The 17,958-nt window shown below is 33.0% G+C and overlaps 1 protein-coding gene across 4 annotated transcripts in view; it reads left to right on the top strand.

Annotated features, from left to right (window-relative positions):
• Positions 1-17,958, top strand: part of Ifih1 (interferon induced with helicase C domain 1) — a 55,317-nt gene that overhangs the window by 18,595 nt on the left and 18,764 nt on the right. For all 4 annotated transcript variants that reach the window (XM_040294390.2, XM_040294388.2, XM_040294389.2 and 1 more), the window contains exons 5-6: positions 8,987-9,091; positions 14,868-15,088. In XM_040294390.2, coding sequence (XP_040150324.2) covers positions 8,987-9,091; positions 14,868-15,088 — 326 coding nt within the window. The remainder of the gene's footprint in view (positions 1-8,986; positions 9,092-14,867; positions 15,089-17,958) is intronic.

Raw genomic sequence — 17,958 nt, 5'->3', positions numbered from 1 at the left:
TAATAACAAAGGGTAACTACAAAAATGTGGTGCCTTGGCCCTGGGCCTTTGCTTTAGACACTGCTGCTGATATATGTCATGGATCTTTCCAAGTATATGTTCATTTTCTTGATCTTAAAAACTAAGAATTCCTGGCATAAGTAACTTGTAAAATACTATTAGCACAGAGAAGAATTCTTTCACTTGAACTTTTGCTATGAAATTTAATATAGAATGATTTTTCTTACATAAGCATTCCTAGAATTAACAATCAGAATAAATGTAAAAGTGTTCCACAGTTTCTTATATGCATTTGTGTAATTTTTGTATGTATCTTCTTGATGTTGATGAAGTATAATCTTTATTTTGAATTTCAATATATCAGTTAATATTTCAAATAGTTACCAAAGTAGCATTGAAAGAAATTTGTTACTTAAGTTGCATACATTCTGCAGATATGAGTATTTTTATGTGCAGAAAGAAAAAATATGTGAGAAATTATTTCTGATTTTAAAGTAAAACTTTTCTAATTATTATTTCTGAACCAGTTTGTATGCCATTTTTTTCAGTGCATAGAATCTTGGTGCACCCAAGTATTGTTAATTATTTATAGTTTTAATGCAAAGATTTTTCATATGTTGTTTTCTGCCCCTTTTACTCTTTAACATACCTAACCAGAACCATTAGTAACAGTGACTTACTATGAAACCAATTTTAATCATGCCACCTTCATGTAAAGGGTAATCTATTAAAATTCTACAGGGGGATGATTAAGGAGAGAGATTTTTATCCTGTCTTCATTAAGTAGGGACTGGTATTTCTTCCTCCTTCCTTCTTATTCACTATTGAAAATCAGCTGCTTCCCATTAAAAAGGTGGTTAGTAATTAAAATGCACCAAAAAGTTTTTAATTCACCATTTTCCAAATTAATACAATAATTCCTAAACAACATTTGAACATTCCTTACACATTAATACTATTTTAATGCTGAAAGTGATCATTCTGCTTTCTGAAGCCATTTTATAACAAAATTATATAAAATGTTCATGTCTCTCCAGGCCATAATTCCCTGAAAAACATATCACTGTATGTTTTCCATATTTCTATATTCTAGTTTTTCAGCAAAAATGTCATATAATTATTTTTAATTCACCACTATTTTTGCTTTATTACAAGTGAGTAGTTATTTTACCTGCACACTTTTGTTATATCATTTTAGAAATTAATGCTTTTGTATAAAAAATAAAACTAAAGTAAGTAATATTTAAAACTAAGTGAAATTTATGTTACATAAAATTGAAGTAAAAAATCCCGGAAATTTCTTTTATTATTCTGTTGCATCTCCTGTTGTGAATCAGAAATGCAAATACCTCATGATGACCAGAAGAGGGCGCGTTGACACTTATAAAGAGGGATTTTACTGTTCCAAAGTGGAAGATTACAACTGCAGTGTGCTGTGTGTGAATACACAGTGCGCATGACTGGGATTGCATGTGTATATTTTGATTTATATATTCTTTCACGTGAAGATTTTAAAATTCCACCCCAGCTAATGAGCTTACCAACCTGCTTGTTTTCAGACTTTAATACCTTCTTTTTCATATTCCCCCATATGTTCAACTCCTTAGGTTTATCCGGTGACATTATGCTTTGGAATATATTGTGGATATATTTTGCATAGATCATGTTCTGTAGGAGGGGTTTAAAAATTGACCTTTATAAAACAGCCTCCTTCTCCCTGGCCCAATCTGTCACAGCACTTTTTGTTGTTGTTGTTGTTTTGTTTTGCCTTTTTATAGACTGAAGTCCAATCTTAGATTTGTTCTATACTAATTTCTGTAAAAGTGCCACAAATTTTATCCTTTCACTAGAGGACCAGAATAACATTCTATAGCACTAACCTGTAGAAATCCAGAGAATTTTTAGTATCCCTAGAAATAAATATCGTAGCATTTGAGACCTAAGTGGAAAAGATAATTGCTATAGTCATATACAGTAATATTGTCTCAGAATCATACATACTGTTTCAGGATTGGTTCAAATTAAGATAGCTCTGCTTACTTGCTAAATTTTCTTATCATTAACTATTGAGAAAACAGTACTAGTGAGGCAATTCAAATGCACGTAATATTTTGAGCTGAAAGAAAGGGAGATACTACTGCTGCTGGTATTGGTGTTTGTTAATAGATTGCATAGGTTTGTATTTTATTTGAAAACTATCTTGAGTTACATAGGTCAGTTACATGACTTATAATTTCATAGTAGTTCTAAAAAGGGTTAGTGTTCATATCTAGAGGATGAGGATATAGGTATTTTATCAGAAAGAAACCTCCCTCGTATATAGTTGATTCAGACTGGATTTATTTTTGCGACATACCTTTATGGCTGCAAAGTTGTTTTTATTTATTTATTTATTTTAAAAAAATTTAGTTGTAGTGGGACACAATACCTTTATTTTATTTATTTATTTTTCTATGGTGCTGAGGATTGAACCCAGCACCTTACATGTGCTAGGCGAACACTCTACCACTGAGCCACAACTCAAAAAGTCCCTGCTTTTTATTTTTTAAATAGAGTTTTACCAAAAGTGATAATTTTAACTTTAATTTGATTATTAACCCTTGCTGTCTGTATTTGGGGATGTGAATGAGGATAGAGCCAAAGTAGTAGAAAGAAAGAAGTGAGTTCGTCAAATTGTATTATTGAGGAACTAAACCTTGAGCCTTTCTGCTCATTCTGGTTCAAGAAAACAAGTCACATGACCCCTCCCCCCCAAAGAGAAAGAGTAATCAATCTGTAAAGACATGCCTGTCAAAGGTTGAAGAGAGCCAAGACAACTTGTGAAAGAAAGAAGGCTAATCCAAGAGAGCTTACCAGAGGAGGAACATGAGACATTTCAGGTGTTGCTTGCTCAGAAAGCAATGCAGGTATTTCTTATTTTACTAGGGATGATTTTCCACATTTTGCCCAATAATTGAAAGTTTAATGAAACCTATAGACATATTGGTCCAATGCTGGATTTGTGAACAAATGTGTCAGGCCACATTTTGGCTTGCATGAACATCATGAGTAGACGTGTAGGTATTAAAAAAAACCTCAAAAGTGTTCAGAAGAACAGTGTAATGAGAGGGGGGTATTTGTGAAGGAGGATGGCAGGAGACAAGCCCTCTAAGATCAATGAATGAATGGGTCTCTCCCAAGGTAATTTTTATAATTGTTTTTCCTAAGGTAAAAAAATATAGTTAAAAATTAATTACTTGTTGTTTTGGTATTTATGAAATGCCAGCACAATGCATTTGCCATTGTCCTTAATTAGAAGAACGGATTTAGTGACAACTCTATTCAGGGCATCACATTGACACCCTGAATCTGGCTATGGTGGAAATATTCACACTGTGGATATTGACAAACACTATTAAATTGTGGAGTTTTTCTCTTGCAAGGAACCAATTGTTGAACATTCCCTGGACACCCTTAAAAATATCTCTCTTGATACTTTCTTTGGCATCAGCTTAGGTCTGCTAAACTCCTATCTTTTCTGGATGAGCACCTGAAAGTTAAAGAGGTTTCCAATTTCTTTTCTTTGACCTTGCCATCCCTAAACCTTGTTCTAGCCCAGTCGTACTTCCATGTTATTCAGATTATCAGTCATGATTGACTCTAAGACTTTCTGCCTCCTTTACTGATTGGCAGGGAATGAAGGAGTCATTCTTGAGGGTGTGGCTGTCCTTCCAATTTTATATTCGAATAGCTATCTTTCTGCATTAGCCCATGTCCAAAGGCTAACAGGCATAGATGTTAGTATTTAAGCCAGAATCATTACATGCAATTCAAATTTGATTCTGGTTGAAATATTTAAGCCGTAGAAATTCTATAAACAGGAGCAGAGGAGCTCCATGGATAGCCATGTGCGACTGTGGCTCTAAGAGAGATTTTTCTCTTTGGGGAACTCATTTCCTAGAAGCTTGGATCCAGGAGAGAATATGCAAGGTGGGTGGAGGTGGCTTCTCTCCATTCTGTGGGAACACATGTTCCCTGGCACAGAGAGAAAAATCTGACAGACCAAAAAGTGTGTGTGTGTGTGTGTGTGTGTGTGTGTGTGTGTGTGTGTGTGTGTAGATCCATATACATAGAGCTGAAAATAAAAGTGATCTATTTCCTCTCAAAAAAAAAAGATTTAAGTTGTTTCAAAAGAAAAAGGAGAAATATATTATTAGCAGTATGAAAGTAAACACATTTAAGAAGTCCATGCAGTCTGATGTTCCATGCTGAGAGGATGATGAAACTGGAGGGAAGGTGGGGTGGCTAGATGTGACACTGAGAAGCATCATGAGGTCAGAACAAGACTCAACACAGAATTACCATGAAAAGTGAAGCGAGATAACTCAAATGCCTTGAAAGCACCAATTCTCAGGAGAAGAAAGCTGTTGGTGTTCTTCCTCAGTGTCCACAGGGGCCCTTGCCCCTCACATCATGTCTTTCTGGAAGGCAAAATCACCTTTTAGGAAAGAGAACCTGCAAGAAAGGAGAGAGAGTGGGTATAGAGTAAACAATTATCTAGGCTAAACATAGAAGGAACACTACTTGGAAGGAATAGAAGTAAGAAACAATTTTTATTTTGCCTGGTGAACCTTAGCTCTTGGAATAAAAAACGTATTGTCTGTCTACTACTTGTTATAATAGCACATTCCAGCAGAGGGCAGACTTTACATTAAAATAAATCTGAACAGGCTTTCAAGAGGGTTTTTTTGTTTGTTTGAAATTTTAACTTCAATATTTTTGATTTCTAAATGATTTTTAAATATTTTAAAGCATTTAAGGTCTAGGGTATGTTAAATATAAAATTTCTTGGATTCAATGTAATATTCCTGCCATATTAGCAAAATATTCAAGATGGGATTCTAAAACGAGGCAGTAGTTTTCCATGACTTATGGACTGGTCTTAGATATTTCCTGTCACTGTGAGCAAAACTGTTCTTTTCTGTGTTGCTTACAAAATTATTACAGAAAACCCTATCTCTTACTTGAACAGGCATGGTTCTCTTTCATTCCAGTCAAGTTTGATATAAATTACTATTGTTTTCTAGTCTATTTCATAGTTGACTTTGCTATTTTCCCTAGAGGAAATGACACCTATATAAAAGTTAATTAAACCTTTTACACGATGTAACTCCAATAGTCAGCACTGCTTTAAGCAGCAATTTCACAAGAATTTAAGCCTTATTTCTCCTGTGACTGTTTTCCTTGATTGAATAAAATCATTTTTACAATAAATAAGAAAGTAAAAACTATTTCTTAAAACTGGTTATGTTCAGATATGAAGACCAATCCGCTGGACTCCAAAGCGCATGATCAGTGTATGGCAACATCCTGCCTCTTATTAACTTTATTTTATATGATCTAATTTAAAATCATGTGCTTATGACTTTTATTAGGACTTAACTTCAGAATGACATGCTCTGAAATGTACAAAGAACAACACAAAATGATTCTAAAATAAGTCACTTGTAGAAATTTTTGGTACATAAACTCAATATGTTGGTTGCATCTTTCTCTGAGCACTTTTTGATTTCATTCTATGTGTGTGTGTGTGTGTGTGTGTGTAAGAGAGGGAGAGATAGAGAGAGAGAGAGAGAGAGATGATTTTTTAAGTAAATGCAGGAGGAAAACTCCTGGGTATGATCTTTTCACTGTAAAAGAGAAGTATTTTCTTTTATTATTAAATTTCTTTCCTTTAGTACTTCTGTTTCTAAGAAAGCAATATATATATATATATATATATATATATATATATATATATATATATATATGCATAAGAATTTGCTGCCTAGGAAACTAAATTATTTTTGTGTAGAGAAGCTGAAGATTTATATATCCTTAAAATGACAAAGAAATGGAACTCTTTCATTTTTAATAATCTCTAACAGAATTATTACAATTGATTTTGTGCAATAGGATGGAAGTGTTCCTTTGTGTGCAAAATGAGTGTGGTTGCTTAAATGAAAAGTTAATGGGAGTTCAATGAATTAGAAGTACTAGTAAAGTACAATCATTTTTCTAACTTCTTTTGTTTTTTTCTTAGAAAGATAAGCTCTATTTTAAGTTTGGTGCAACACTTGACATTCCAATGAAAATGTCTATTGCTTTTTTTAAAAAAAGTAATTTTGATTTCTCTTAACACTATGGATGTGGGATTGCTTACTTGTTTACAAAGCACCACACAATCTTCAGCCACTGGAACACTAGACTTGAATTTAGAAAATGGGGACTCTGCCCCATAATTGTGTGATCTGGATAAATTAACTTCTCTGAGTCTTGGTTTCTCATCTACGAAAGTGAACAAATTAATGGATATCTACCACAAGCAATGTTGAGAACTTAAGACATAATTTACATCTGTGAAAGCTATGAGCTCAGTGTCTTCCTGACACATTGCAGATTTGATTGTGAGATCAAAATTATTCAGATAATGAACTTAATTAATAACATCTTAGTACTTAGTAGCAACTTTCTCTATAAATTGTTTGTGCACAATACATAATAACTCCCCCCAAATTTATGCATGCTAAAATGAAGCTTGACTCTACGTGTACAAAGGGCAGGTTTAAGGTTGTGATTTAACTACTAAATGTTTAGGAAATGATGATCAAATACATTTTCATTTCTATTATGCCTACTGGAAAACAATGTTAGAATTTAGCTTATATCTGTTAGTATTTTCCAGTAATTTGTTATTCTCTTCAGTTCTCTACCTATATTTAAAACAACAAATGTAAAGCACATCAAAATTCACTTTTTTTTGCGTCAAAATCTTGGCCTATATTTCTAGATCTAGAATTATCCTTGCAATGACATTTTCCCCATCTCATTTTACACCTTGCCTTTTCCTTACAAATCATATTCTCTTTTCATCAGTACATCTGCCCAAAATGCTCTTCGGCTTGACAGTTCTATCCCACACTCGCCTCTGAGCTTCTAACAAGACATACCTCTGGGAATTGCAAAGTGCCATATTTAAAATCTCTCAGTGAGATATACAGGTTTTCCCGTGTGATCATAAGGGATTCCTCAAATCTGAGTTTTAGAGCTAATCTACGACAACTGATAAGCACAGTATTTTCACATTAGTATATTTATGTTGTGCTAATATACTTAAACAGTATGGATGTCCATTGAGAATTTTTCTACAACTTTCTTATCAGCTTTCTTTTAACTTTTAAGAAAGATGTCTTACATATTTGATTGGTATTGACTGAAATTCCATTACATCTCCCAAGATAAATAGACTTAACTCAATTGGAGGGGTGATGTCTTAGATGTCACTAACAAACACCCAATGGAATACTGGCTTGAAATAAACAGGAAGAAATTACAGATACAACAATATAGACAAAACTCATACATCTTATGCTAAATTAAAGAAGCAAGACATAAAGGTTACATATTGCATAAATCCATTTATGTGACATTCTGAAAAGGGCAAAACTGTAGGGACAGAAATCAGATCAGTGGTAACCAGGGGACAGTGGAGGACATTGACTCTACAGAGGCTTGAGGTAAATTTTGGATGGTAATAGAAATATCTTATAGAACTCTATACACTTATCAAATTCATCAAACCATACAACTAAAAAGAGTAATTTTGCAGTGTAAAAGATACACCTCATCTGACTTGAAAAAATGAACTAGTTCAAAAGAAAGAGTGTACTTAAAGTTTTTAGTATCATCTCTTTTGGAGAAGTTCTTTTGATAACATGCTATGTGTCTGTTTATCATCAATTTTTATTTCCAGCTTTAAATATATGATAGATGAGAGTGGTTTTACACAGCTAAAGGCTACCTTACTGTAACTTCTTAGTGCATTGAGGGAGGTGTAAGAGGAGATGATAATTACCTAAGATGTATAAATGTTTTGAAATATTATTAAATATAAGAACACTATTAAATGAATGCCTGCCAGTAATAGACCACCACTTGATATATATTTTTTTTCATTTTCTAATCACCAACTAACAACAATTAATCTACTGTGCCAAAAACTTGTTGTACCCAATACTACTTAATGGTTATCAAATCCTATGAGGTAAATACTATTAGCCCCATTTTAAATAACAAAAACTTAGGATCAAAGCAATATCAATAGCAAATTTCACAAGTTCTTCTGATTCCAAAGCCTACATTAGTAACCACTGCACTGATTTTTACCAGGTTGGTAATTTTGATCCTTAAGAATGATATTGCATAAGTTTTGGGAATTGAACTATACTGAAGAAATTCTTCCCTTGAAGAAATTAAGGTTTTTCAAAAGAATTGATACTACTGAAACCAGAAAATTGGATTAAGTGGAGGGTGTGCACTTGCTGTTCATGTTTGACCATAACTCTTCGATAGAGGCTTAACTTAATTATAGTTAAGAAAACATTTATTTCCAGCCACACATAAGCTCATGGTACCACTGTAAAACCAGGTTTCAGGGATTTTTTTTTTTGAACGAATTTGTTTTAGATTTTAAATTATTATATTGTAAATCCATGTTTATCACTGAAATATTTTCATAACTGATCAGTAGATCCATGCATTTTATTAATTTTATATATTTTACTAGTTCTCTACCATTGTACATGAAAATAGTTTCAATATTTTTTATATGGTATTTTTATTTGAAACCTAGTATCAAGCTTGGATATTCTTTTTGGGGGGCAAAATCTACATGGTGAGCAATGACCAAAGTCGTAAGCCCTTAAGAATTTGCTTCAGTTCTTACATTGGATCACAGCACTTTAAGTAGGTAATATGTATTTGAGTCACTACCCAGCAGCTGCTCATCCATAGTGGATTTTTCCTAATGTAGCCTGCCAGAATCTCTTACCTTTTATTCATAATTGTCTGGGTGTGCCTTCCCCACTTTCATTGAACTGTATGTGCTGTGTGCTGTAGAGGTGTGCAGTTAAAATACGTTTATTCTCAGAAATATTTTAAAAATATTTTAAAATGTTTTCCTTTGCAGAATCAGACACAAGTTTGGCAGAAGGAAGTGTCAGCTGCTTAGATGAAAGCCTTGGACATAACAGCAACATGGGCAGTGATTCAGGCACCATGGGAAGTGATTCAGGTACTGCCTAACTGTTGTGTAAACCTTAAAAAGTGTGAAATAAGACGCCATATAGTGGAATGCATGGGGGCTGTTCATACCCTCCCTAATGTATTTATGCAATTAAAGCAATTCTTCTCTCCAGTGAGTCGTTTTGGAACTTTGCCACTGGCTCTCTTTAAAAGTACAACTTACAAAAGTCTTAGAACCAAACTCATTTTGATCCAATACTTGTCTTTTTGGTCTGGTACACGCCACATTTCATGGAATCGTGTCATCTGTTTTATTTTTGAGATCTGTGTCGATTCATTTGACTACACCTAAATTCTGTATGCAGCTTGATATTTATTCTCAAATGTTACTTTTTATTAAAATAGATTTTAAACAAGACATTAATACTATCAATAAGAGGAATGTAACTTTAGATAATGATATCTAAAGATAGATAATCATTTAGCAAATGATAAACAGCATCTCTTAAAACAAAGAACTAGAACTGAAGCATATAGTTAAAAGAGTTCCAATTTGTGTACAGAGCTTTCGAATAGAAATAGAGCTTACAAAATAAATTGGTCACTAAATGCTAACTTGGCTAGGTAGTTCCCAAGTTGCTTTTCCTACTGGTTGTGTATCACACCAGCAATAAATGAAAGTGCCTGTTCCCAGTCCCCCCCCACCTTCATCAAAACTCACTCCTACCAAATTTCCTAACTTCTCAGTTTGGTAGATTCACATTTTTTTTGTCTCTTCTCTGGATGTGTATTCCATGATTACTACTGAGCTAATATATTGATATTTTTTAAGTATGGTGATGGATTATTAAATGTCTATTATATACCTTTCTATATTGGTATATATGAATAATTCATAATTAAAATGAACAAATTACAAAGGGAAAGTACTATGCAATTTGGCCAGCTAAGAAGCAGTGGAAAACTAAGAAGCAAATTAGTTTATCCTTCATTAATGATTTTTCTACTTAAAAAATGTGCAATTTATATTATCCTGCATTGTCAGAATCTTAGAAATACAGATGTATAATAGGCTCAGAAGAGAAATAAATGCATATGAAAACATGGTTATCTGCCCTAATAGCTTTCTAAGTTAAATGGTACCACCACGACTATTTCTATATCCTTTTCTCACAATCATACTCCTGAATTCCTGAGAATAAGTTATTTTTAAGAAAACAATTCACCAAATGTCAGTCAAAACGTTAATTGTAAGTTGAAAGGATTAATTCATTTTGTATTTACTTTCATCAGTGTCATTAAGTACTTGTCAGGGGCTTACTTTTATGGATTGTGTTTGTTTTTCATTATTTGTTCTGAAATTGGTAAATTTAATAATTATTATTTCTATTATATGTGATTGGTGCTACTAGAACGCAAAATATACTCTAGCTAATATTTAATACATTAATGGGTTGTTTTAAGCTTCTGGACCTTATCCTAATTTTTATTTGTCTAAGTAAGGGTTTTTCAACAATATTCATTCCTTCAACAAATATTTAAAGCATATCCTCTGTGTGCAGGGCATTTTGCCTATTTAGAGCTGTTAGCAAATGTATTTGCTGATTTTTAGTCCTCAATGTGGCATGAAAGACGTGATAAATCTGAACGCAACCTACTTTTGAAAAGCAAATACGTTTTCAAAGGCAAATACATTTTCAAAGACAAACACATTTCCAAGAGACACCCTTGAAGTTCTAGATGGGTCAGTGTTTAGAAACAGAATTACTTTGCATAGTGGGCAGTAAAATTCTGAAATGATAAAATTGTGAATTTCCTTACCTTCTGGTGCATGCTATAGCTGAAATAGAAACGAATTCTATTGAATTGATTCAATTTTATTGAATTTTATGAAAGGTTTTGGTAAACTGGTGAACCATTAAACACATATTGAGTTACTGAAAAGTATTACAGTGTTTAAGATCATATTTTAACCTTTAAGGTCGACAGCAAAAAGATCTTATTCTACAAGTCCTTCATTCTCACTCAAAGGTTATATAATGGACTACAAGGACCACAGGTGTGAACCAACACAATTACATTATGTTCTTTGAGGAAGACTTATGCCATAGCAAAGCATAATTGCTGGTAACTGTTAGAGCTTAAAGATTGTAATTATATTATAAAAGGGTTTTCCCCCCATTTCCCATTTTCAGAAAGATAAACTGTTTCTCAAAAAGTAGCAATGTTTTTGTCAATATAAACTGGCCTGATATTTAGAAAGTGTTTCCTTACTATTTCGAGGTAATGCCTATTAATATTTGTCCAACTGGAATGGTGTATTTTTCTGTGTTACATGCTATAGGTAAAGGAATACTTTGTGGATTTCGAACACATGCAGTGACAGACCTTTTCTCTCCAAGAATAACTCAGCTGTCAAAATCAATGTGAGAATGAAATTTGCCACATGGTGTAGTTCCAATAGAATATTATTATTTAAACCCAATTTGATTTCATTTTTTGACCATTTATACAGTATAATATAATCTTAAGGTCTTTAGTCATTCTTTGTTTTAGAGGGAGGGCACAGTATAATTAAAAGCCTGTGAATATTTTAAATGATATTTTTATTATTGGATGTAATTATTCTTTTCAGAGAGATCCAAAAATAAACAAACAAACAAAAATGCAATCATTTCTTTTATAAAGCAAATTGGCTCCTGACTCATTGATACCAGCCCAGTTTTCTCCTTCTGGTGACAGAGAAGAGGGAACCCTTTTTTCATTGCTTGTGTGGATAAATTCTTCCATCTCTATGTCAGAGGATGTGATAAGTCAAGAAATCAGGCTGAATATTTAGCACTCACCCAGCTCTTTTTGGTTGGATGCAATTTTCACATTGAATCCATCTCTCTCTCTCTCTCTCTCTCTCTCTCTCTCTCTCTCTCTCTCCTTATCTACTCTGTGCTTTTCTTGTAAACTTGGGCTGCCCATCAAATCTCCTAGTCATGACTCAAAAATATAGAAAGTTACTGAGCTGTCTAGCCCATTTCACTGGTAGAAGTATAGTTTTCTTGTCTGAAATCCTTACAGAAATGGTTGTATTTTGGTAGTGCATGGCACATGATAGGCACCAGAAAATATTTATTACAGAATGAATTAGTGGTACATGACCAGCAAAGTAGCACTAAAATTTGTGACCTTGATTCTAGAGTTAAATTTTGAACATGATATCTTTTAAACATTTCAACTCTTCTTAAATCTATTAGTGTAGCAAATATCTAATATGCATAAGTGATGTTGATATCTTACTCATTTGACTGGGCTTTAGGTTCCTGGGAAAGAGATTTATAAAACTGCTCCATGTTATTACAAAGGATATAGAAGTAAGCATGAAAAACAAAAGGGGAGAATGATTATTAAAAAAATACATACAACTAAAATAAGGAAAGCAGCATTTTATTATTTTAAAAACATCTATGCAAAAATGCATTCAGTGAGATGCAAAACAGAATTTATCAATATATTTTAATGAATATCATAGACCAAATAGCAATTTAGCAAGAGTAAATTCCTCCTGGATCTTGGTTTTAACATTGCTTCAGATATTCTGACTTCGCCTAGCATTTATGGTGCCCTGTTTTTCCATCCCTAATACCACCAAACAAACAAACAACAACAACAACAACAACAACAAACTTGGTTCTTTTGAAAAAATTATGTGATATATATCCTCTTAATGGAGGTGAAATATCAGAATTTTGATTACTTATAAAAGCTACTTAGTAGAGAAGTAATATTGTTCTTAAATAAATCTGAACCTTACATAAATGAGTTACAAATACTATGAGTTCAAAGTAAGCATAGAAAGAAAACTTGTAAGTGTGTAAATGTCTATTTTAAATGATGATAATCTTGTGAGTTTTTCATGAAAACCATACTAAATGAATCAGCAGAAGACCCAATGATAGCTTAAATGTCTTGCATCTGTCTTCACTCATCCATACAAAAGGCACATTTCCTGCCAGGTTTATAGATGGTTCTTCCTAAGTGGTATTTGGTGTGAAATTTCCTACCTGTTCAGATAGTACTATCACAACGAGCTAAAGTCCACTTAAATAGAACCATCCAGTTGCTGAAACAGAGCCATCAGCAAGTTTTCAAACATTAATGGGATTATGTTAGTTTAGTTTTATTGGTGACCATTGATAAGAGAAAGAACACTATTTCATGTGTGATAAAGTACTGATAAGTGCTGTCATTTCATTTTTTCTTGTGATTATATAAAACATAAGATAGACTTTTAAATTGGTATAACATTTATATTACTGCATTCCATGTTGTAAACTGTATATTTTTAAAGATTTTCTCATGGCTAATATAGATTAAAATGGTCACTTCTAAATAAAATATATTGAAACCAATGTATGTTATAATAATCTCATTTTAACATTCCTAAAACCAGTGTACATTAGCACCTGCTTTACCAGTATTATCAATTAAATATATCTATCTATATATATTAATTTAAAATATTTATAATATAGTGTGCTTTGGGTTTCAGGAGAAATATGAATTTGTGGAGATATACATATAAGGATATAATAAAGATTATAATTCAAACCTAAATGGCAAAATTAGTCACAATTTAGTTTAAATTAACAAAATTAGTTGTTACCTTTCAATGAAAACCTACAAATTAAAGGCTTACATGGGCAAAGTTTTTCTCCTAGTCACTAAATATTGCTTCTGCACAACTTAATTTCTTTTTCTTTTTTTAAAATATTTTTTAGTTGTTGATGAACCTTTACTTTATTTATTTGTATGTGGTGCTGAGAATCGAATCCAGTATGTCAGTAGGCAAGCACTCCACCACCGAGCCACAAACCCAGCCCCATAACTTAATGTCTTCAAATAGGAGAGGACTTGATACACACACACAAACATTTACACCCTGCCCTTCATATTCCATAACTATAGATTCAACCAATTGCAGATCAAAAAATGTTTTTTTAAAACAATTGCTTGTATTAAACATTCACAGATTGTTTTCTTGTTATTGTTTCTTAAATAATACAAAATAACAAGTATTTTCATAATGTTTACATTGTATTAAGCATTATGAATAATATAAGGATGATGTGAAGTTATGGCATATGTGTGCAGGTAATATGGAAATGCTATGCTATTTTATATAAGGGACTTGAACACCTGCAGATTTTGATATCGACAGGGGCTCCTGCAACAAATTCCCCATAGATACCAAGGGACAATTGTGTACATATGCTTTTTGTCATTTAGATGTCAGATAAAATTTTAACAAATGAAGGAAAGCAGAATCAGCTGTAATATCTTTTTTGTAATAAAAAATAAGGATGACAGCAGAACAAGGGGGATGAATGAATCCTGCTTTCCCAATTTCTCTTGATTTTGCAAGTGAGGAAGCTCAAAGAAACAAGTAAGACATATTGGCTAAATGAAGAAATGGGAATTCTGATGCATTAACAACATAACTGCCAATCCTGCACCACATCCATTTCTGTAAATTGTTCTTGGCTTTGCTCACTCTTTGAAAACATTCCCCCCATGTTGCTAGCTTCCCAGGCCCTCGTGCTGTTAATTCACTCCTGTACCCCCGCTCCTTAAGCCACTTCCATGATATAGCACCAGCATTTTGCAAATTTAAGAGGACACCTGACACTGATTGGCACAGAAATTAGAAAATGAATTGGTTTGGACATAGAGGAGAAGGAATTTAAACCACAAGAGGCCTTTATTCAATTTCAGGCCTACTAGCCTTGATTATTTTATTGCCTCTTAATTTTCCTCTTTTCAACTTTCTTCAGATGAAGAGGAGTTTTCGGAAAGAGCATCCCCTGAGCCAGAACTGAAGCTCAGGCCTTACCAAATGGAAGTTGCCCAACCAGCCTTGGAAGGGAAGAATATTATCATATGCCTTCCCACAGGAAGTGGGAAAACCAGAGTGGCTGTTTACATTGCCAGAGATCACTTGGACAAAAAGAAACAAGCATCTGAGCCTGGAAAAGTTATAGTTCTTGTCAATAAGGTATTCAGACAACACGTAATATGGCATCATTTATTCATTTTTCATTTTACTATTCTGAAGATTTTATATAACAATATTTTTAAATAATATTTGTAGCAATATAGCACACAGATTAAGTTTAATTGAATGTAAAGTCAAAATGAGCACTTATTTTACTTTCAATGTTTGGTTTTGTAAGTATTTTTACTAAGGGACAAAGCTTAAAGTTGGATTTCTCTATAAAATCATTAAATCAAATAACTATAACTTAGGCTTAGAGATAATATTTGCAAGATATATTTTAAGGTCAACTGATATTGGTTTAGTTTCTCACTGCATGTGAACATCAATGACCTCAATATATCCCTGGAATGTAGGATCAAATAATGTCTTTTAGAGTCTCTTTAAGCACTGATCCTCAATTGAATATGAAATGTCCTCTTTATCCAGAATATATATAATGTGGTTTAAAGATAAAGAGAAAATTAAGTGAATGTTTGGTTTATTTATATCCAGCTAAATAGGTAAACAATGCTCAAAGAATATATACACATATTATACATATGTATAATATATATTAATGTAGTAAGTATAATATTTCTTAAATACTTCATATTAGGGTATGTGAAGGGCATCTTAATTAATAGATAAATGTTTTCCTGATTGTGAAACAAAATCTAGGTATTTGAGCCTTACTAAAATAGATGAACATTTATTAATTTATAAATTTGCAGATTGGGGATATTAGTTTTTACCATTTTGTGGAATAAAATTGAGTATATTTTTCATGACCAGGAATAGACTTTTTCCCCATTCTCGTGAATTTCTTTACATAAAATTCACCAGTAGACTATAAAACTTCCTATATTTTTTAGTATTTCTTTATGCCCAAATTTTCAGTTACAACTTGCTTTTCAGTACTAAAAAAGGTAATGATTTGAGTGATTCCATCCATGATTTGAGTTATTTCCATCATGTTGTTCCAAATGTATTTTGTATATATCTGCTATGTCTAAAACTACTCCTTTACACATTTATACCCTCTTTTACACATTTATTTTTCGAGAACTTATTTATTTTTAATTTAATTGTTGGTAATGGTGATGCATTAGAAATTATTTGTCTATAACCCTTCATATATTCCATTTTTGATGGATATTACTTTTTAGAATAAGTTTGAATCCTTTTTCTGCCTAACAGCAGTGTGATCTCAGACAAATTAGTTGCCTCATCTGTAAAATGAACAAAATAATAATAACCCTGTGTTTGAAATCTAAATTAGATGGTGTGTGTGTTGAGAAAAAGTCTCATAATGATTCAATAAATATTAACTCTTTCTCCCATTCTTTTTCCTCACCTTTGTAACTAATGAAATCAAACACTTTAACCAAAGAATAGGTTAAATGTCAGATCCAGAGAAAGAACAAAGTTAGTAGGATTCAAAGCTACTTAAGCTGATTTTTTAAATACAACTTAGCTATTCTGCTGTTTTTCAAACTCAGCCTCAACATCTACCCTGTCAAAGGGCTCGCTTTCCCTACTTATCTGTCTCTTTGTTAATTATACCACCTCCTCGGAACCATACAGCCTCAAAACCTAGGAGCTATTTTTTATTCATTTACTTCTGTATTTCCTTTCTGTGGCCACAGGGGCACAGAGCAGTAGAGCTGGACAGGGCCTTTGAGATCCAGCTTTCTTCCTTGGTGGAGTCATTCTCTTATTTCCACTGAGTAACTTCAAATATCAAGGAGATCTCCTGTCTATAAGACAGCCCCAGTCATTCTTTGACATACTGACACTATTAGAAAGCCACACATGTATTCATCCAGATTTGCTTCTCTGAAACTCACACGCATTGTTTGCAGTTTTTTCCTCTGTATTTCTGAAAAGTAAATCATAATTCTCCTGCCTTACAACAGCCCTTCATGAAAGAGTCCTGTGAGACCTATGTTACTTTTCTTTTTGTCCCCTGAGATAAATGTCCACAGTTGTTTTAGTTGTTGCTATAACAGGGTTTCCAGGCCTTTCATCATTATTACTTCTCATATTCTTCCAAAACTTTATCCAGAATCCTCTGAAAACACAGAGTCCAGAGTGGAACAAAATACTCTAGCTATGGTCTTAGCATTGAGGTGTTACAGGAGATACATGATATAACACTCACCCAGCCTGTGACTTGGTTTGCTTTGACATCTACAGACTCATCTGCATCTTGCTATGAACTCAGAACCCCATTTCCTTTTCTTCTGAAAATCTGTTAAGCTAAAGTTAACTTATTTTTGTGCAGTTAAGTTTTTAACCTAAATGCAAAATACTTGTGCTTCTGTCTTCATATTGCTGATGTTGCCCTATCATTTCAGGTCTCATGATGTTGTATGTATCTAATGCACTTTCCTTTCTACGAGACTTCCCGTCTCAGTACTTTATTCTAGTTAGGAAACTTTCATCTCCTCAGATCTAGGTGATTTTTATGAATGCTCATTTATAGCCATGTTTAAATGTCAATTCATCCTCACTCTTCACATTCACTGCATTTTGTCTTGTGAACATTTGAGGATATAACTTGAGTCCCTGAGCTTCCCTGTTGTTTTTCTCCCTAGAAATACTAGAAATCCCTCCACTACTTCTCCCATCTACGTCATAATTGCATAATTTCCTATTCCATTTTTTTTAATTTTAGAGTAATTTCACTTTAATTACTTTTGGTGAGTCAGGAAATCTCTGGTCCAATAAGTAAACTTAACCTGCATTCTGCTTTTAAGCCTAACAGGAAGTTACTGTAACCTTTGATCTAGAAAAGAGAAATCATGTTTCCTAATACCATTTACTTTCATCTCCCTTCCTCCATCCTTTCCAAAGTTATAGCCTTCAAATGCAGGGAGAAATGAAAA

This window comes from Ictidomys tridecemlineatus, chromosome 7 (assembly GCF_052094955.1).
Source record: "Ictidomys tridecemlineatus isolate mIctTri1 chromosome 7, mIctTri1.hap1, whole genome shotgun sequence".
Classification (NCBI taxonomy): Eukaryota; Metazoa; Chordata; class Mammalia; order Rodentia; family Sciuridae; genus Ictidomys; species Ictidomys tridecemlineatus.
This window is presented reverse-complemented; position numbering and strand designations above follow the sequence as displayed.